The following is a 21483-nucleotide window of genomic DNA, read 5'->3' as shown; positions in this document are numbered from 1 at the left end:
CCCTGGCCAGTTTGGCTCAGCGGTTAGAGCGTCGGCCTGTGGTCCAGAGAGACCCGGTTCGGTTCCCACTAAGGGCATGTACCTCGGTTGCAGTTTGTCCCCAGCCCTGGTTGGTCGTGCGGGTGTGGCAGTTCCTTGATGTGTCCCTTTCACGTTGATGTTTCTCTCTCTCTCTCTCTCTCCCTCCCACTCTATCTGATCAAAAAATAGAAAAAAAAAAAAATGTCCTCGGGGGAGGATTAAAAAAAAAAGAACACGAACCAGAATTATGCTTCCCCCAATCCCTAACTCCAAAAGTGTCACATCAGCACAGTAAGGTGAATGCCGGGCCGATGAAGAGATGGCCCTCATAACTATTTTTAGCATTTGTTCAGGGACTTAAGGGAGTAAGGGATAAAGAATTCAACAGAGCCTCAAAGTGACATACATGTAATTTCTAAATAAACTTTTTGAAACCGTAGATGATATCGCTCAAGCGCACAGGTTCTGGAGCTTGTCTGCCTAGGTTTACGTCTCAGTTCTACTACTTGCTAGCCACGGGACCGTAAATGGTCTGTGCCTCAATTTCCTCCTCTGTAACGCATGGATAAAAAGGGTACCCATCTCATCAGACTGAGGGAAGGATCAAATGAGATCATGCAAGGGAAGTGCTTTGCTCCACGTCGGACACACAAACATTTATCGAGCATGTACTGTTTTTAAGGTTCATGTTATTGTCATCATCATCAGCATCTTCTTCATTTTAGTGCTGTCTGCTTCATAGGGCAATCTCCTGTAGGATTATTTCTAAATTCATCTCTACTTAGAGCTTTCTTCCATTTTTAGGCACCGCCTTAAAAGCTTGAATATCAAATGATTATGTGAGTATGAAAACTCTGACATGGCCCTGGCCGGGTGGCTCAGTTGGTTGGAGCGTTGTCCCATATACCAAAAGGCTTGTGGGTTCCATCCATGGTTGGGGAGCATGAAGGAGGTAACCAATCAATGTTTCTCTTTCTCTCCTTCCTCTCTCTCTAAAAATCAATGAAAACATATCCTCGGGTGAGGATTAAAAAATAAAATAAAATTCTGACATGTTCCTAGGAACACAGTGCAGTAGTTTAAAGTGTCTTGGGAATACCTGCTGGAAGGTGTCTACGTCTGTTCCACTGTCAGACATGACAGAGGCAGGTGCACAGCTTTCAGATTGAGTAGAAACAGCCCGTGTAACCATCTGGGGCGCTGGGAATAGCAGCATTCACTCTGTAAAATTATCCCTTGATTTCAGACTTTTTATTTTGGTTAAATAGCAAAGTCTCTCACTGGACTGTTAACCAGAATTGTTAGAAATTCTGTAAATATAAACAATTGACAATTTCTAGGTTTTCTCATGACTTATAATGCTGGGCAAGGCTGAAATCTTTGATCTAGTTATTAGATTTTATTTATTTATTTTTCCTTTTTTAAATATTTTTTTTTCTTTATTAATTTTTAGAGAGGGAGGAAGGGAGAGGGAGAGAGAGAACATCGATTGGCCGCCTCCTGCATGCCCCCTACTGGGGATTGGGCCCACAACCTGGGCATGTGCCCTGACCGGGAATCAAACTGGCAACCTCTTGGTGCATGGGTCGACACTCAACCACTGAGCCATACCGGTCAGGCTCTAGTTATTAGATTTTAAAGAATTATAGATGGCCCTGGCCAGTTTGACTCAGCGGTTAAAGCGTTGGCCTGCAGTCCAGAGAGACCAGGGTTCGGTTCCCGCTAAGGGCACGTATCTCGGTTGCAGTTTGTCCCCGGCCCTGGTTGGTCGTGTGGGTGGCAGCCACCTAATGTGTCCCTTTCACGTCGATGTTTCTCTCTCTCTCTCCCTCCCACTCTGTCTGAACAAAAAAAAATTTTTTTAAAGAATTATAGATGTATAATTCTTGCATATGGCAATAGGCAGCCCAAATGCTGGGACCAATGTGTTTATAAATCACAAACCACAAGCCCCGCGCTTTGAAGATGTGGAAAGGGTGTGGCTGATTCTCTAATTGCAGATACCTAGGAATACCTTTGTCCTGAATGCAAACCAGAGACGAGGGCCTAGAGAACTAGTCATGCACCTTGCAAATGTAGGTGTGGCCTTAGGTACATCTCAGGTTATTCATTTCTTTTTTCCACAGACTCTTTCTTAACTAGTCTGTATTGGTACCAAAGGGAAGAAATAACTAGAAAACAGCAAAGCAGAGCAGACTTTGGAGGTATCTACTTACCAGACTGAATTTGTCCTTTGTAGGCCCAGTGTCTGCCAGCAGTTTAGTCTTAGGGTTCATTTTTAGAATATCTCCAGTTGTGGTGCCAAGGTAGAAAAAATTGTCATCATTGGCCATCTGGGGGTCAGAGAAACAAGAAACCTGAAGACCTGGGATTCCCCAGTGATGCCCATGAACCCTGGTCAGGGATGGGATGAGCTTTCTCTGAAACATCAGGAACACCTACTCCTATTTCCTCAGACCCAGTGGTGGGTAAGAAAAGCTCGAGGCGAAGCTCAGAACTGGAGGAAATATTATTGCATTCAGACTGTGCACTTCACTTGCAGTCTGTGTGTGTCTGATGTTGGTTGGCATGCACACCCCGCTGGCTCCAACTCCTGAGACTCCTCCAAAGGGATCCTCGGATGAGGCTGTACTCCTCCAAAGAGAACAGGCATTTGCTTTACCTCATACTTTCCAAAGTCTATATCATAAAATGACTGTGCAGTAGACAAGAGGAACAAGTCAATGGAGAATGGAGTCACATGCCCACATGTATGAATCCATACTGACAACACAGAAATAATTCCTCCATACGAAAAGACTGCATTCCAGTAATGAGTCTCATTGTTAGGAACTTTATTTCCTGGGCAGAAATAACATAAGTGGCATAGGGATGTGCCTTCTGGCTTCCCACCCTGTGGCAGCCCAGGTCCCAGTGAAAGACCTACCCAGAGCTGTGTGTGGCTCTCCCTGCTTCTGAAGGGATCCCCAGAAGTGAGACTGTGCCTCCTCAATCAATCTCATATGCCCAGACCTCACCTCCCCACCCCAAGCCCAAGGCACATGCGCACACACACACCTTGGTCAGTGCTATTAATAGGAACTTGTACTAATATAATAGTTACTTAAAATAACACATAAAGTAATACTTACTGTAATACTCATGACTATCCTTTTCATCTGTCCTGTTTGGCACTCAGTTGGCCTGATTTTTCTATTTGGGAGATCCAGTTCCCATACTCGAATTGTCCCACTGTGGAAGAGAAATTCACAATCAAATGGGTGCCCATTCAACAACCACTTCATGTCTTCTCTGTCTGCCGTATGTCTTGAAGCTGAAGGGAAGAGACCTAGATAGATCCGAAGGTTGGTGATAGCCTGGTGCTCTGCCGAAGATCTGCCATTTGATCTTCACGACCACCCTGCAGGGGAGGGTTATGATCCCCCAAATCTCCAAATGAGAAAAGGCAGAGCCTGCATACACCACAGCAAGGATTCACACCCGGTTCTCTCACTTGGAAGCGCACACTCTGTCCACGAGAGTGGAAATAGAAAGACACGTGAATAAACAAGGAAACAAATGAAGAGCAAACCAGCGTTCATTAGGCATCTTTCTTACAAGGTACTGATTGTGAGGCAGTTTTTTTTTTTTTAAAGGGAAGGACTTCCTTACGGGGAATCCTGTCTTCAAGGAAGGAGAAATGAGACTAAACAAAATCAGCACCTAACACCAGATCTGGCAAACAGGTGATATTTCATTGGTGGATGCTGTGTTAATCTGAATTAGTGATTGTATAAAAGTACCATGATCAACATTACAAAGACTTGAGCTAGTCTCCTAAGACAGAAAAGATGACACGTGTATTGATCACATCCAGTTTTTCTTTCTCTTGAGCCCCCAGAGTGATGCACAGAGTTAAGTTTTCAATAAGTGTTCTGAATGTACTTTCTAAACTGAAAAAAAAATTTAGCTTTTCCATGGCCTTCTTGGTAATTGTCATTTGGATGCTAGAATACTGGAATTTGCAGGATAGCTCATGGGGACTGTATGATGGGACACCTGACATGGGGACCATCATAGAGAACAGAGCATATGGGTGCCATACTGGAAGTCTTACTTAAGAGTGCTTTGTCTATGCCCAGCTGGTGTGGCTCAGTGGTTGAGCATCGACCCGTGCACCAAGAGGTTGCCGGTTCAATTCACGTTCAGGAAATATGCCTAGATTGTGGGCCAAATCCCCAGTGAAGGGCATGCAGGAGGCAAGCAATCGATGTTTTCTCATCGTTTCTATCTCTCTCTCCCTTCCTCTCTAAAATCAATCAATAAAAACCTTTAAAAAAAAAAAAAAGTGCTTTGTTTCATTTTCAATGTCACATAAAATTAAAGCAGACCTAGCCATGGCCAGTTTGGCTCAGCGGTTAGAGCGTCGGCCTGCAGACCAAAGAGTCTCGGGTTTGATTCCCATCAAGAGCACATATCTTGGTTGCGGTTTGTCCCCTGCCCTGGTCGGGGTTGTGCGGGAGGCAACCAGTCGATGTGCCTCTTTCACATTGATGTTTCTCTCTCTCTTTCTCTCTCTCTCTCTCTCCCCGTCCCTGCCACTCTATCTGAAGATAAAAGGAAAAATATCCTTGGATGTGGGTGAGGATTTAAAAAAAAAAAAAAAAAATTAAAGCAGACTTAGATTAGAGATTGTCCTAAAGAATTTGTTTGGGCTTCAATTCAAGTTTGTCTTGCTGGAGAAATGTTGTCCTCAGATGCCAGAATCGGTTGATGTCTGCAGCTGAAGCCACTGCCGAGGAGCAGAGACCCCGAGGCACAAAGGCTTCCTTCAGCACCTGCCAACCTGACAGGGCCCCCAGAGCTTCGCGGTCAGCAGCGCCCCTGAAGGCGGCAGGTGCGCTTGGCTGCTTCAGGATCAGAGCACTGTCCTGATCAGGTTCGCTCCGTAGGGGCTGGCTTTCATACCAGCCAGTTGGTGTCCAGGCCTCTGGATAAACCCTTCCTCGTCATTATCCACGGAACAAATGCAGGCTGCCTGTCACCAGCTGGGGACAGGAAACCGTACAGATGTATAGCGGCACAAATGCTTGATTCTGGCTGGAAAAACCACCGACGATGTGTGGCTCTCATAGACGGGAAACCACAGGTGGGCCGACAAGGATAGTTCCAGCCAACATTCACTTCACCCCAACATTCACAGATGTTTGACCTTTGAACTGATATAGGACATGAATAGGATGCTTTTATATAGGTTTAATCTTCACTTCAAAGTCCAAACAGAGCCCTGATTGGTGAATCTAAGTTAATCTGTGCTGATAAGCAGATGCTGGCCTCTGTGCAGACCCTTAGCGTGGTCCCCACTGGAAATGATCCCCTGTGGCACATAATCAAACACTTGGAACTTCCTGGAACAGTTTATTCTCAAACTAGCATTTCATGGGACCTAAATCAAGAGCAGATGGGCCCTGGCCAGTTTGGGTCAGCATTTGGAGCATCGGCCCGTGGACCAAAGAGTCACGGGTTTGATTCCGATCAAGGGCATACACCTTGGTTGCAGTTCGATCCTGGGTCCTGGTTGGGGTTGTGCTGGAGGCAACCAGTCGGTGTGTCTCTCTCACACCAATGTTTCTCTCTCTCTCACTCTCTCCCCCACACTATCTGAAGATAAATGGAAAAATATCCTTGGTGAGGATGTATAAAAAAGAACAGGTGGTAACAAACATCAACCAGTAAGTGAGTCGGTACAACTGCAAAGCACTCTGGGAGCACAGCTTGTAGGTACTATGCTATCAGTAACAAAAAATAAACCACCAGAACTGAAAATGAATTGAGCAGATAAGCAGAATATTTTTAGTGGGAAGCACAGAATTTTCCAATAACTATACTTAAGACTTTAAGATAGGTTTTCCGGATGGAAATCATGTTCTCCCAAATTGGAATGACCATGTTTCCTGCATAAGCTTATGAGTTCTGCAAACCCTGGCTGCCAAGCCTGGCTGCAGACACGTACTTCCCAGCAGTAACGAACATCTCATCGAAGCACCCGGAGAAGATCACCGTGGTGGCGTTGCCGACATTGAGGCCCGCCGCAGGACTGCCACAGATGGCGTCTTTCTTGGCTATGCTCCACACCACCACACTGCCAAAATGAGAGGGACAAAAATGTCAGGGGAAGACGGGCTCTCAAAATAAGAAACAGTTCTTTCAGTAGTTCTGGAAAAAAAAGAAGAAGCCAGGTCACTTACAAAGGAACAAAAAAATCACACTGAAATCCCCTCCCCCAGACTTCGCCTTGATCGCACGGGATATAAGAAGACAAATGAGTGACACTTAAAAAAGATTTGAAGGAAAATGATTATGAGGCTAAAAACCAGTGCGTGCATCAATCAAGTCTGATGCTAAAATAAAGACCTTTTCAGACATTCAAGGCATAGAAGTTTACCACTCATTTATACCATGTAAAAAATTTCCTTTGGCAAGTATTCTGGAAGAAAAAAAGCAACACAGAGGACAGCCTAAGGCAGTATTCTCAGACTGGATGGTGTATCAGAATCACTTGGAAGGCTTTCGAACAGAGACCGCTGGGATCCACCCTGGAGCTTCTGTTCAGTACATCAAAATATTAAAGAAAGAGAATACAAATGTTACAAACATTGTTAATGTAAAAACATGCCTATTTATGTTTCCCAAATTTTCTACATGCTGACTGTGTTATCACAGGTAATCTAAAATCGAAGTATAACCAAGATCTCCAAGAATGTTGAGGCGGGAGATAGTGTAAGAGCCATAAATTGTTTTCCTTAGTAAGAAGTTGATAGATACCATCTAAAGTGCAAAACTTGAGAGACATATCACTTAAAAGGTTATACTGATAACTAAATCAACAACAACAACAACAACAACAACAAACTCTTAAAACCAAATGCCTTATTTTCAAGAGAAATGAAAACGTGTACGTACAAAATCTTATACATGAATGTTTATAGCAGCATTATTAATAATAGCCTAAAAGTGGAAAAGACCCCAAAATTCACCCACTGATGAGGATAAAGAAAAAGTGGTATATCCATACAATGGAATATTATTTGACAATAAAAAAGAATGAAGTACTGATGCAGGCCACAATATGGATGAACCTTGAAAACATTAAGCTTCATAAAAGAAATCAGTCACAAAAGGCCACACAGTATGATTCCATTTATTTGAAACATCCAGAACAGGCAGATCTATAGAGACAGAAGTAGATTCGTTGCCCGGGGCTGGGAGGGGGTGGTAGAGCCGGTATGAGAGTGACAGCTAATGAGCTAGGGGTTTCTTTTTGGGGGTTGACAATGTTTTAAAGTTGATTACGGTGCTAGTTACACAACACATCATTTAAAAAATTTCCTTGGGGAAGTATTCTAGCAAAAACAAAACTCACTAAACTAACCACTACACTAAAAACCACTCAACTGTATACCTTAAGTGGACGAATTTTATGGTATGTGAAATACATCTCAACAGAGCTATAAACAGGAATCCAAGTGCCTCTGGAGAGCAGAGGGAATATGAATTTTGAATTCATCTGCATAGTAGGAAAACATGCTTTCTTTATAAACCATGGACAGCTATAGCTTTCTTTTTTCAAAAACAAATTTAAAATTTAAAACTAAATAAAAGGCACTGATATAGATAGAGAGTTGGCTGTGCAATGGAATACGATTCAGGCCTTGCACAGAACATGGCATAGTCTACATGTACACACATAGAATATATCCTTCTTGGACACCGCGCCGAGCTCAGGCTATTTGAACAGTTTAATCCAAAAGATGGATATCAGACCAAATCATACAATTTATATCGATAATATGAATGACAAAATTAAAAAAGAAGAATTGAAGAGATCCCTCTATGCACTGTTTTCTCTCAGTTTGGCCATGTTGTAGATATTGTAGCTTTAAAGACTATGAAGATGAGGGGGCAAGCCTTTGTTGTATTTAAAGAATTGGGCTCATCCACAAATGCCTTGAGACAGTTACAAGGATTTCCATTTTATGGTAAACCAATGTGAATCCAGTATGCAAAAACAGATTCTGATATAATATCTAAAATGCGTGGCACCTTTGCTGACAAAGAAAAGAAAAAAGAGAAGAAGAAAGCCGAAACTGTGGAACAGACAGCACTGACCGCTGATAAGAAGCCTGGTCAGGGAGCACCAAATTCAGCTAATATCCAAGGAAATGCAGCCCTAAATCCTCAGGTCCCTGATTACCCACCAAACTATATTTTATTCCTTAATAATTTACCAGAAGAAACTAATGAGATGATGTTGTCCATGCTGTTTAATCAGTTCCCTGGTTTCAAGGAAGTACGTTTGGTACCTGGGAGGCATGACATTGCATTTGTTGAATTTGAAAATGATGGACAGGCTGGAGCTGCCAGGGATGCTCTACAAGGATTTAAGATCACACCATCCCCTGCCATGAAGATCACCTATGCCAAGAAATAACATTTGGGATGGTTGTCTTTAAAGGACTTGGTGTTATTTATAGTGTTTGTTTTCATAACAGTTGGTCAGGCCATTTTATTTATATATATATATATATATATATATATATATATATATATATATATTTTATCCTCACCCGAGGACATTTTTCCATTTTTTGTTCAGGTAGAGTGGGAGGGAGAGAGAGGAACAGAGAGAGAGAAAGAAACATCGACGTGAAAGGGACACATCGAGTGGCTGCCACCCGCACGACCAACCAGGGCCGGGGACAAACTGCAACCAAGGTACGTGCCCTTAGCGGGAACCGAACCCGGGTCTCTCCGGACCGCAGGCCCACGCTCTAACTGCTGAGCCAAACCGGCCAGGGCAGTCAGGCCATTTTAATAGTTGGGGGTGGGAGGAAGTGAAAGTAAAGTTTTTGTGTGGGTTTTTAAAAATCACCTACTAGTGAACTATGAAATGTGAAGGCCTTCATTTTGTACAATAAACTTTTATTTGTATTTAAAAAAAAAAGAATATATCCTTCTTATAAAATGAATGAAAAAGAAGCTGCATTACAACACTGATACATGCTAGATAACATTAATGCAAAAAAGGTTCATAAATGCCCAGCCTGTATGGCTCAGTGGTTGAGCATTGACCCATGCACCAAGAGGTCACCGGTTTGATTCCTGGTCAGGGCACATGCCCTGGTCATGGGCCAAACCCCCAGTGGGGTGTATGCAGGAAGCGGCCATTCGATGTTCTCTCTCATCGATGTTTCTCTCTCTCTCCCTTACGTTCTCTGTCTAAAATAATAAAGAATAAAAAATTTTAAAAAATAGTTTACAGAATATTTGTTTAAATACATGCACATCCAGCCCTGGCTGGTTTGACTCAGCGGTTAGAGCATCAGCCCACAGCCTAGAGAGACCTGGGTTTAGTTCCCGCAAGGGCACGTACCTCCATTGCAGTTTGACCCTGGCCCCGGACAGGGTCGTGTGGGTGGCAACCAGTCAATGTGTCTCTCTCAAATTGATGTTTCTCTCTCTCTCCCTCCATCTCTCCCTCCTGATCTATCTGAATATAAATGCAAGAATGTCCTTGAGTGAGGATAAAAAAATAAATAAGTAAAAAATAAATACATGCACATCCAAACTGTCAAATGCCTATCACAGTTCCCAGCATCTCTTCTGTTCCTCCTGTCTGTGTAGAAGCCAGGTGGTTTGGGAAGAATGGACCCTCCCATGGGTTCAGGGTTGACCCCTGATTATCCAAAACCAATTATCAGAACCCTGTCTTCTGCACCGCCATGGCTATTCAGAGATGGGCATATTGCATTTTCTTGTCCAGCAAGGTTTATTTTCCTCCCTTTCTTTAAAAGGAAACTTTCTTTAGAATGTTTTTCTCAACATAACCCAATTTTCTGCAAGCGAATTTTAGATAGCCTAAAATCAAACTTAAAATTACAGAGGAGATGAACAATTTTACAGATTCACCTTGGCAAAGGGGCCATTTTTTTCTCCCACAAGGCCTAGCCTTGGCATCTTTCTGGCAGAAAGATGATGGAATCCAAGCTCCAGGAATCTCTGGGGTGGCACCTAGGCATCAGTACTTTAAAAATTTCCTCAGGTGATTCCAATGTGCACCCAAGGTTGAGAACAACTGCTTTAAGCTAAGCTAAGAAGCCCAGCCAGTGTGGCTCCATGGTTGAGCATCAGTCCATGCACCAAGAGACAGATCACCGGTTCGATTCCCAGTCAGGGCACATGCCCAGGTTGTGAGCCTAATCCCCAGTGGGGGGCATACAGGAGGCGGCCAATCGATACTCCCTCCCATTGATGTTTCTCTTTCTCTGTCTCCCTTCCTTTCTCACTAAAGTCAATATAGAAAAAAAAATTCTTAAAAAAAAGTTAAGCTAAGAATATTAGTAGATGATTTCTAGGTACATTTCTTATCAAAAACAATCCAATGGGAATGGCCCAGGGAAGGTGTGACTACTCAACTTGGGAAAGGAACAACTATTAAGGGAGGAAATGTCATAAAAATTCTGTGGACTTGCTACCCAAATATATACACATCTATGTAAATTTCATTTGTGACAAACTCATGAAGCTCAAACAGGAACGTGCCTGTAAAAGTGCACCAAAGTATTGAATCCTGCGCAAACCTCAGGTGTATTTATGTTTCTTCTGCAGACTATTTACACAGGCATACGGACTGCACTGGTTGTTCTTCCTAATACATCATTTTAAATACTTTCCCCTCCAATTTCATTTGTATATATTCTCTGCCTACTAAACCTGACTATGAGCTCCTTGAGGGCAAAGATCATGTCTTGGTGAGGCACGTTAAAAACGCCATCCCTAGAGTCACACTGCCATGGTTTGTCTCCCAGCTCGGCTACTTACCGGCTGGTAGCTTAGCTCCTTGTTTAGCTCCTCCTGGTAGCAGTGGCTGCCACCTCATGGAGCTGTTGCGAGGCTTAAACGAGATAATGCTGTTAAAGTGCAGCACACACCTGTCACGTAGTAAGTGCTCCCCAAAACGAGCTGTTGCTTTTGATGCTGCCACTGATGATGACAATGACGATGTCATCTCTTTTTTTTTGGTTTACAGCAATGGTTCTTGGATTTAGACACATATTAGAATCAGGTGGGAAGCTATTAAAACCCAGGCAAATCAAGTCAGACTCTCCAAAGGCGGAGCCAAGCACTGGTCATTTGCTAAAGCTCCCCGGTGGATTTCAATGCCCAGCCAGGGCTGAGAACCACTGTCCTATGGGACTTCCCTCCTGGGCTTTCACACAGCACACACGCAAACACAGACAGGCCAGCAGGAGACCTTAGGGGGAAGAGGGTATTCGACATGTCTAGAAATATGCCTGCTGGGATGTAAGTAAATATGATTGGCTCGTTACCTTCCATCATCTGGGCCTCCTAGTGATACCAAGTACAAGTCATTTGGTGAAAAGGCCAGATCTTCAATTTTGCCCTTGTGAAGTGACAGCCGAGCGATCAGCTCCCGCTTCTTATAATCCCACAAAATGATATCTGCCTGGGAGAAAGGATCACAAACAGGCTTTAGAGAACCTGAGGAGTAATGTCGCTTTTCGAGAAAGTACATCATGTCCTACAAACATGACAGCAACAAAATGGAAACGGTTTTAAATAGTGACTTTGTTCCTGAGCATTAGCAGTCACTGGCGGCAACATCTGGTGTGAAAACAGCGGATTCCTTCACTCTCAGCCTGAAGGAATGAAGCGAGTCCAAAGAGAAGCCCAGAGGAAGAAGAGGAAGGGTAAAAACGCACATCAGCACAGGGCGACCTGAAGCGGAGCAGTTTTTCTGGGCAGACACCTCTAAATCCATTCACAGTGAGTTACTTTCAGTGCATTCACCTTGAAGCCCATGAATGTGACTTGTCCCGAGGCGATGTAAGCTCCGCTCTTGGAGACGGTCACACAGGAGATGTTGTTGCCGTGACCGTGTAGGAAATTCTGTTCGTTAGTATTTATCGCCTGAATGAGGACTGTGCAGCCCAGAGGGTAAATCAGATGCTCCTGGTCAGGATGGCACTTCAGACCAGTGGGCACGTGTCCTAAAAGAGAGAGATTAAAAACAATAAGAAAGCCCTGGCCGGTTTGGCTCAGTGGTTAGAGCGTTGGCCTGCAGTCCGGAGAGACCCAGGTTTGGTTCCCGCTAAGGGCATGTACCTCAGTTGCAGTTTGTCCCCAGCCCTGGTTGGTCATGCGGGTGGCAGCCACTCGATGTGTCCCTTTCACATCGATGTTTCTCTCTCTCTCTCCCTCTCACTCTGTCTGAACAAAAAATGGAAAAATGACCTCGGGTGAGGAGAAAAAAAACAATAAGAAGGTGCAGAAGCGGCTGATACATTTTAAAAAACTGAGTACAAAGGAGAACACTTGTGAAATAATCCTTAGTTCAACTAAAATAAGTGGGGGAGGTAATAGGCAATTTTATTCCATTGACAAGGTCAGTCTAGTACATGGCTTCTCAAACTGTAATGTGCATAACATTCCCAGGGTGTTTGGTTGAAACGCAGGTTCTGATTTTAGGTCTGGAGTGGGGCCGAGAGTCTGCATTTCTGACAAGCTCCCAAGTGCTGCTGATGCTGGTCCAGGAACCTCACTTGGAACAGCAAGGCCCTCAGGCCAATTCTTGTAATTCTAAGAAGCAGGAGCACACGAAACACGAGCAGCCAGCTTGTCCAGTGAGTGCATACCGGCGAGAGCGTAGGCCGAGAGGAACGTGAATTCATTACCTTGGGCACAAGTTAGGAAGGTAAAATTCTGGTTTCTGTTCCAGGTCTCTGCCAGGCACTTGAAAGAAACACAGGACCTCTCACAGGAAGATGCCACCTTCCAGATATTGGCAAGAACCATGTCAACAATTATAAATCTTTGTAATGCTTTTTAAAAAAAAAAAAATTTTTTTTATTGATTTTTTTAGAGAGGAAGGGAGAGGGAGAGATAGAAACATCAATGAGAGAGAACATCGACTGGCCACCTCCTGCATACCCCCCACTGGGGATCGGGCCCATAGCCTGGGCATGTGCCCTGACCGGGAATCGAACTGGCAACCTCTTGGTGCATGGGTTGACACACAACAGCTGAGCCACACCAGCCAGGCTTATTGGCTTTTTTTAAAATCCTTACCCGAGGATACTTTTCCACTTATCTTAAGATAGGGTGGGTGGGGCTAAGGAAAGATACTTTTCACAATGATATATTATATGTCCTTTCTAAAAACAGGGTATCTTCTGCCCAGTAGCATTTCTAATTTTTTTTTTAAAGATCTCACATATTTCTTATTACATTTATTTCTGGACATTTTAAAATCTTTGTTATTGCTATTTCCCTTCCTCACTAAAAGAGTCATAAATATTTATTAATATATCCATCTGGTCTTTTAATGAATTCATCTTTTATATTTAACTCCCTTTGGAATTTATTTTGGTGCATAGTGTGATCCCGGTAGCTAAATAGATTTCTTTTTGCTCAAATGATCAAATGTATTTATTGAGTAAATTATTTCTTTCCCTTTGTTATTGTTCCTTTTTTTATGCAGTAAGTTCTCATAATACGAAGGTCTATATCTGGGGGGGTGATCTATTCCTGCTAATATATACGTATATAAATATATATATATATAATTTTTTTTCTTATCGCAGGCTCCTTATAAATAATCATATGGGTATCCATATGGAAAAAGTAAAATTAGAGCCCTACTTCACACCATCCACGAACAATACATTCCAGGTAGATCAAAGACCTAAATGTGAGAAATAAGACTCAGTGTATATACAAGTTGTAGAAAATGACTTCTGAAACATAACACAAAAAGAGCAGATCTTAACCGAAAAGGCCAATATATGCATGTAGTTATGCCTAAAATTAAAAACTTCTAAGACCAAAGACAAAATGAAAAGAAAGTCCCAAACCAGAAGATATTTGCAATGCATATAGTATACATATATTTATATTTGTAAAGTAAAAGTCTGGATTACATTCAGAATATACAAGGTAAACACAAACTACCCAACAGAAAAATAAGCAAAGGATATGAATAGGCAATTTACAGTGGAGGAAATTAAAAAGCCAACAAACATATGAAAAGATATGCAACTTCACAAGCAATCAGGGAAATGCAAATTACATCCCAAATGAGATTCCATTTCATCGCCATTATAATGGCTAAAATGGAAAAGGCTGACAATACCAAGTGTTAGTGATAATGTAGAGCAAAGGGAACACTGCTAGGTCAGAGGGTAAATTGGTCAGATTGCTTTGGAAAACAGCCTGTCTGTATTGCGTATGGTTGAATATGCACACACCCTAGAATCAAATTAATCCACTTATGGTTATATAACCTAGAAAAATACTTGCAATTGTGCCCATGGGCTACACACAAATGTGTTCATTGTGACATTGGAAATGAGCTAAAAAACCCATCAAGAGGGGGACAGATAACTGATGGTATATTCATACAAAGGAGTGGTAGAGTTAAAGCAAGTTATATCAACATGAATAGAGTGTACAAATGATGAGTGAAAAAGCAGATTTTAAAATTTGCATGGTTGTTATACTACTTATGTAAAATATTAAAACATGCAAACTTAGATTATAAGTTGTTTATATATAGTATAGTACTTTTAATATTTTATATACATAGTAAGATTTAAAAATATAGCTAGTTCCCTGGCCAGTTTTGTTCAGTGGTTAGAGTGTTGACCTGCGGACCAGAGAGTTCTGGGTTCGGTTCCTGCTAAGGGCATGTAGTGGTTGTGGTTTGTCCCTGGCCTGGTTGGGGTCATGTGGGTGGCAGCCACTCGATGTGTCTCTCTCACATCGATGTTACTCTCTCTTTCTTCCTCTCACTCTATCTGAAGGTAGATGCAAAAATGTCCTTGGATGAGGATAAAAAAATAAAACGTTTTCATAAGCAACACGATTATATTTGGTTTGCTTAAATAATAAATTTCCATCAAAATAAAATACCTAGGCCCTGGCCAGTTTGGCTCAGCAGTTGAGCGTCGGCCTGCGTACCAGAGAGTCCTGGGTTTGGTTCCTGCTAGGGGCACATACCACAAAAAAAAACAAACAAACAAACACACAAAAAAAAACCTAGAAGAGTCAAATACATAATTACACCTTGAAGTTAAAACTCATAAACTATAATGTTAAACTACAGTGAGTTCTAATGTCACAACAATAAAAAGGGCTTTACTTTTGCTTCGAACTTGTTTCCATGTGAAGACGAAACTCAATTACCTGGTATTGAAGGCCTCTAAAATCTAATCCTAGGTTCTGTTGCCTGTGTTATCCTGCCAGCCCCTGACACTGAAGCCACTCCAAGTTTTTGCCATTCCCAAACCAGGCCTCCTCCACTCTCTACCTTCCTTCTTTGCTCATCCTAGTCTTGCTGCCTGGAATATTCTGCTCCTCAGTCTTTACCCCCAGACTCCTACCCAATTTAAAGACTACTTGAATTAACCCTTCCTTGACCTTACTCTAGCCTAGAATAGAATCTTTCTCCCAAACTTTCATAAAGCTTGCTTATTCTTTTATGAGAGGCAATATAGCATTTCTAAACACACATTTTACAGAAAACCCAATAAACTTTTACCAAGTAAACACACCCATTCAACTATAGCTTGGATCAAGAAGTAGATTATTACCATCCCCCTCCAGACACTTCCCTTGTGCCTTCTCCCAGTTTACACCTCCCCAAGGTAACCGCTGTTTTTTTTTTTAATCCTCATCCGAGGACATTTTATTTCCCCATTTTTTGTTCAGATAGAGTGGGAGGGAGAGAGAGAGAGAAACATCAATGTGAATGGGACACATCGAGTGGCCGCCACCCACACGAGCCAACCAGGGCCGGGGACAAACTGCAACCGAGGCACGTGCCCTTAGCGGAAACCGAACCCGGGTCTCTCTGGACCACAGGCTGACACTCTAACTGCTGAGCCAAACCGGCCAGGGCGGTAATCGCTGTTTTAACTTCTATTTTATAAATTAATTTCCCTCATTTTAGAACTTTATATGACTGGAATTATTCAGCATGTACTCTTTTACATCTAGATTTTTTCACTCAACATTATGTATGTGAGATCTATCCACTTTGCGTATAGCAGTTCATTCTTTTCTGTTGCTGCACAGTAGTCCATTGTGTGAATATACCAGTTTATTTGTTCTTTTACTTTTGATGAACATTTGGTTGTTTTTCATTTTCAACTATTTGAAATACTGCTACTATAAATGTCCCCATACATTTTGGACATACATTTCTGTTCTATATCAGATATAGCATTTGGAGGACACATCAAAAGTCTTTAAGATGTACTCAGAAATTATCCTAATGAAAAATGTTAAAGAGTTAAAAGATTAGCTATGGAGATGTTCTTTGTAGCATTTAAAAATAAATAAAAACTATGCTAAATTCTTAAGAATAGGGCATTCTGTAAATAAATTGTAGCATATCTTTACAACAGAATATTATACTAAATATTAAAAATTATGGCATAGAGTATTTTTACTGCCAAGGAATTATTATTAAGTGAAAGAAGTCTTATTATAAGGGAATATATACATCAGAATCACTTTTATTAAAAAACACCATATTACATGTAAGTGATAAAAGTATATATTCTAAAGGATCGCAGCGAAATTTAACAGTGATATTTTGGGAAATGTAATGATGGCTGCTGATTCTTCTTTTGGTTTCACTGTATTTTTCTAATTTTTTTTTTTTATCCTCACCCGAGGATATTTTTCCATTTTTTGTACAGATAGAGTGGGAGGGAGAGAGAGGAAGGGAGAGAGAGAGAGAAACATCGATGTGAAAGGGACACATCGAGTGGCTGCCACCCGCACGACCAACCAGGGCTGGGGACAAACTGCAACCGAAGTACGTGCCCTTAGCGGGAACCGAACCCGGGTCTCTCCGGACCGCAGGCCGACGCTCTAACCGCTGAGCCAAACTGGCCAGGGCGTATTTTTCTAATTTTTAAAACTCTTCTTAAGTATGGCTATGAATTTGTCCTTGTGTTCTCAATGAATAGTATACTACTTGGCATATAATGGTTCTAAACAAGCATATATTTGACTAGGAGAGAATATAAATAGTTACAAAACCAATAAGGTAAAAACAACTTAATTTATTTGGGCCATTCTTGCCTGGCCGGTGTGGCTCAGTGGTTGAGCATCAACCCATGCACCTAGAGGTCACTGGTTCGATTCCTGGTCAAGGCACATGCCCAGGCTGTGGGCCTGATCCCCAGTGGGGCGTGTATAGGAGGTGGACAGTCGATGTTCTCACTCATTGATGTTTCTGTCTCTCAATCCCTCTCCCTTCTTCTCTCTCTAAAATCAATAAAGAAAAAAAATAATTTTAAAAAATTAATTTGGGCCATTCTAAAAGTCCAAGGTAATTAGTAATTAATTGCCATGGAAGACACTGGGATATAATTTGCCATATATTTACTCTTGGAATGCTACAAAACAGCATGGATTAGGTTGCAGAGCTCTTGCTTGAGGCTTTACACTGGTCACCAGTGTGACCCTTTGCACAGACACCTTTAGCAGGCCACTCCTTTAACAATGATTTTGGAGCCAACTCTAAAGATGGCTGATACCTCAGATGTACTAAGTGCTCACTTTCTATCAGAGATGGTTAAATTAAAATGAAGATAAGAATCAAGAGCCATGTCCTAGAATTCACTTAAAATCTTGACCATTGATTGTTCTGTATGCACAATTTTACAATTTTAAAGCTTCCAGGCATTATAATACACTTTTTAAAAGTTCACTTTTCTAAAATGTAATTCATTGTTTGTTTTCATCCTTCAGAAATAAACATACCCCCCCCCTTAATGTCCAAAATAACAGGCAGTCATAAATAAGTATTTAAGCAGAACAACCAGACCTCCTCTGACCAAAGCATCAACCTTCCTTCTCCTGCACTGCCTTCCTCCTCCTCCCAGCTCTCCCTGGCATCCTTTTCTACTTTTTTCCTGGTCTGAAGTCCTCACAATTAGAATCCTTCTTTCGGGTTATAGCACAAGATCATCCCCTAAAGTAGTTGCTCAAACACCCACCCACTTCCCACCCTCTCTTATTAATACATGAGCTGGGATGTCGGAAGTTAGTTGGTCTCAAGGGCCATCATGGATTCAGTAATCCAGTGGTTACTGAGGGACACACAGCTTTGAGAGCTGCATGGGGCTTAGAGCCAGGGAAGGCTGTCCTGGTAGGAGAAGGGTTACAACCACCCATATTCATCCTATGGCCCTGAGAGGGGACATTTGGTGTCTAAGGGGTGAGGAACATGTGGCTTGCAGGCCATATATGGCCAGTGAAATCAATACCAGCTAACGTCACAGGTCTCACCAAATTACAGCAGGTTAATACAGCAGGTTACTTTTAAAGGTTCCCACCCCACAATCGGATTGAGACTTGGATCGAGGAAGTGACTCTCTAAACTAATTAGAGGTTCTCAACCTGTGGGTCGCAACTTCTTTGGGAGTCCAACGACCCTTTCACAGGGGTTACCTAAGACATAACAGTAGCAAAATTACAGTTATGAAGTAGCAACGAAAATAATTGTATGGTTGGGGGTCACCACAACATGAGGAACTGTATTAACGAGTGGCGGCATTAGGAAGGTTGAGAACCACTTGAAAAGCTTTTGTGCAGGAGAAGCTGTCTTCCTCCATCCCTTGACCCCGAATTCCGGTGTTTGACCCTGACCAAGGCTCATGCCAGCATCCCACACTGTCTGCCAAGTACTGTCTCACCTCCTGCTGGCACTATACATGCTGGGGTTCCCAAACCACCCAGCCTAGACATGCTCATGGCCTCACCATTGAAGCCGATTACAGCCTGAAGCTCCAGCTCGGCCACCTCCGCCTTGGGCGAAATGTTCTCCATCTCCCGGAGACACCTCTTACTTTTGTCTCAGCCTCCAAACACACAGCGTCTTCTGGTCGTTATGGTAACGAACGTGCGCATGCGCATCAGATCCACGCTCGCGTTAATCCCAGCCTTTGGAGTTCAAATTCCTATGCATGCTCTTTTGCAAAAAAGAGGGAGGGTTTCTTTTTCCTGGTTCTCTGGAAATTTAGGGGTTACCAAATGCACAGAATAAATTACTTCTTTCCCCGTGTAAAGAGTCGGTGATCTTTTTGGTAACTATATAATCAAGTACCTAATGGCTTTTAAAAATTAATCAAACACAGAGAATTGCTTCTGGTGGGAAGACTGCCATAAAATAATATATAATTAATACTTCTTCAGGTCTCTTGTCTGAAGCTGGATAAAAAATTTGTTAAAGCTTTATTCAGGTATAACTTACAAATCATAAAATTCACTTAAAGTGAGCTTTAGTAAATTTATACAGTTCTGTAATTATCACCAAAATCGTTTTTTGTTTTTTTAAGCAGGATAACATTTTCTGTTAACTGCTAGAGGTTTTCAGGTGCTCCCACTTCTAGGGAAAATGCTTAAACTTTATTCAACACTTTTCTTTTAAGTGCACCCAGCTGTTTGCGTCTCTCAGTGGAACAGATTGCTTCAACCTGCTGTTCCCCGGAGGAGCGCTTTCTCTAAGTATTGAGGACTCAGTGTATATTCACTTTGCAAACTCCAGGCTCCGGGCGCGTTCGGGTCGACCGCGGGGTGTGAGCCGCGCGGGCCGCCGTAGTCAGCTGCTGCGGGCAGGAAGTGTCCGAGGAGCGAGCGGAGACTGCACTATGGCTCCGGACCCCTGGTGAGTCCCGGGCGAAGGCGGCCGTGCGCGCAGGTCTTTGGGGTAGTCCAGATTTCCCGGAGCAGGCAATCGCTGGACATTGCGGCTGAAGGCCTTTGGGGATGAGAGGAGGGGCAGCAAGCACCCTTCCCTTGCCGACAGGGACTCTGCCGCATCCCGCCATCCTCGGTGTTTGCAGGGGTGGCCCGGGCAGGAGACCGGCTTGAACCCTTCCGAGCTGAGGGCTAGTGCTGAAATCTGAACGCTCCTCTAGCCCTTCGCGGCCGCATCTCGCCGCCGTGATTTCCCGCCTGCCCTGGCTGTGGAGCTGGATGGTGCAGGCTTCCCTGGACTCCTGTGAAAGTGTAGAAGTAACCTTTCTGTGTGATGCCTGCCCATCTGGTGAACCCCTTATTTCACAGGTTCACAACCCATGGTCACCAGCCAGGTAGTAGCCACTTGGCACTAGGACCAACGTCGTGTGGGTCCTTCAAGAAACTTGTAGGAATCAGGGAGGGAAATTGCGTATTTGTTTATGAGGTGTTTTACCCTAACCTGAGTCAACATCATGGAGACTTTCTACGGCAACAATCCTTGCAGTAAAGCAATAGCTGTTTAATTGTTTAATTTACTCAACAGTTAAATCCCCCAGGATTGAATGATGAAAGACAATTTTGATCCCAAGGAACATATTGCTATAGCATATCGGACTTGAACCTTTTGTTTAATAATTAAAAACATATCACAGTCTAATAAAGTTCTTGTGGAGTCTTATGTTGGCATTTCTAATATAGTTTATAATTGCTTAAGTTTGGACATTAAGAGAATGAAATGCAAGATCAAAGTTAGCACTACCTGAGATCTAGGGTATCTAGGCCAGTGGTTTTATTTAATACTAATTTTTTCCACCTATTTTTAACAATTGTATACACCATTATAGAAATTTTAGAAAATACTGAATATTTGCAAAGGAAAAAAACCGACATCTTTATCATTTGGAGTAATAAACATTATTGATTTTTAAAATGAGTTTACAGACTGACAAACCTCAGAAGAGGGGTTGGGAGGGGAGGGAAGAGACAAACCAAAGAATGTATACGCATGTATGCCTAACCAATGGGCATTGACAACAAAGCTGGGGGGGAGGGATTGGAAGGAGGGTGTCAATGGGGGGAAAAGGAGGAACATCTGTAACAAAAATAAATTAATAAAAATAATTAAAAAAATAAAACTTATTTAAAAAAATGAATTTATTACCTTATATACCATAATTTATACGTATGTATATGTTTATAAAACAGGGAACATTTATCCATGTTAAATATTTACTGAAAACACATTTTTTTATGGTGCATAATAATGCCACAAATAACCATATTTTATATAATTATTCCAGTCTTTGTACCTCTGTGTAATATTAGGGTATTTTTGTTTTGTTTTTTATTTTTCATTATTATAGAGACTACCCCTTTGTTCCGTCTCTTATTTCCTTGACTCACTTCTGAGAAGTGAAACTGTTGGATCCAAGGGGCTGAACATTTTTTTTTTCTTTATTGATTTGAGAGAGAGAGAGAGAAACACTGATGACAGAGAACATAGATTGGCTGCCTCCTGCATGCCCCCGACTGGGGATCCAGCCTACAACCTGGGCATGTGTCCTGACCAGGAATTGAACTGGTGACCTCTTGGTGCATGGGTCAACGCTCAGCCACTGAGCCACACCGGCTGGACGGGGGCTGAGC

General features: G+C 42.4%; 2 protein-coding genes and 1 pseudogene across 3 annotated transcripts in view; 2 read left to right on the top strand and 1 right to left on the bottom strand.

Moving 5' to 3' along the window:
* Nucleotides 1–18924, bottom strand: part of CFAP52 (cilia and flagella associated protein 52) — a 50365-nt gene extending 31441 nt beyond the window's left edge. Inside the window, exons 1-6 of one of the 2 annotated variants that reach the window (XM_036268814.1) lie at nucleotides 18858–18924; nucleotides 11872–12071; nucleotides 11391–11527; nucleotides 6014–6142; nucleotides 3153–3252; nucleotides 2238–2354 (exon numbers count right to left, since the gene is read on the bottom strand). In XM_036268814.1, coding sequence (XP_036124707.1) covers nucleotides 2238–2354; nucleotides 3153–3252; nucleotides 6014–6142; nucleotides 11391–11527; nucleotides 11872–12071; nucleotides 18858–18924 — 750 coding nt within the window. The remainder of the gene's footprint in view (nucleotides 1–2237; nucleotides 2355–3152; nucleotides 3253–6013; nucleotides 6143–11390; nucleotides 11528–11871; nucleotides 12072–18857) is intronic. The other variant, XM_036268815.1, reaches the window with a different exon arrangement.
* On the top strand, nucleotides 7777–8491 carry LOC118634352 (annotated as a pseudogene).
* Nucleotides 18925–19627: 703 nt separating the features above from the next.
* Nucleotides 19628–21483, top strand: part of STX8 (syntaxin 8) — a 242520-nt gene continuing 240664 nt past the window's right edge. The window contains exon 1 of the mRNA XM_036269329.1: nucleotides 19628–19762. Coding sequence (XP_036125222.1) covers nucleotides 19746–19762 — 17 coding nt within the window. The 5' untranslated portion in view covers nucleotides 19628–19745. The remainder of the gene's footprint in view (nucleotides 19763–21483) is intronic.

Source organism: Molossus molossus, unplaced genomic scaffold (assembly GCF_014108415.1).
Source record: "Molossus molossus isolate mMolMol1 unplaced genomic scaffold, mMolMol1.p scaffold_m16_p_19, whole genome shotgun sequence".
Lineage (NCBI taxonomy): Eukaryota > Metazoa > Chordata > Mammalia > Chiroptera > Molossidae > Molossus > Molossus molossus.
This window is presented reverse-complemented; position numbering and strand designations above follow the sequence as displayed.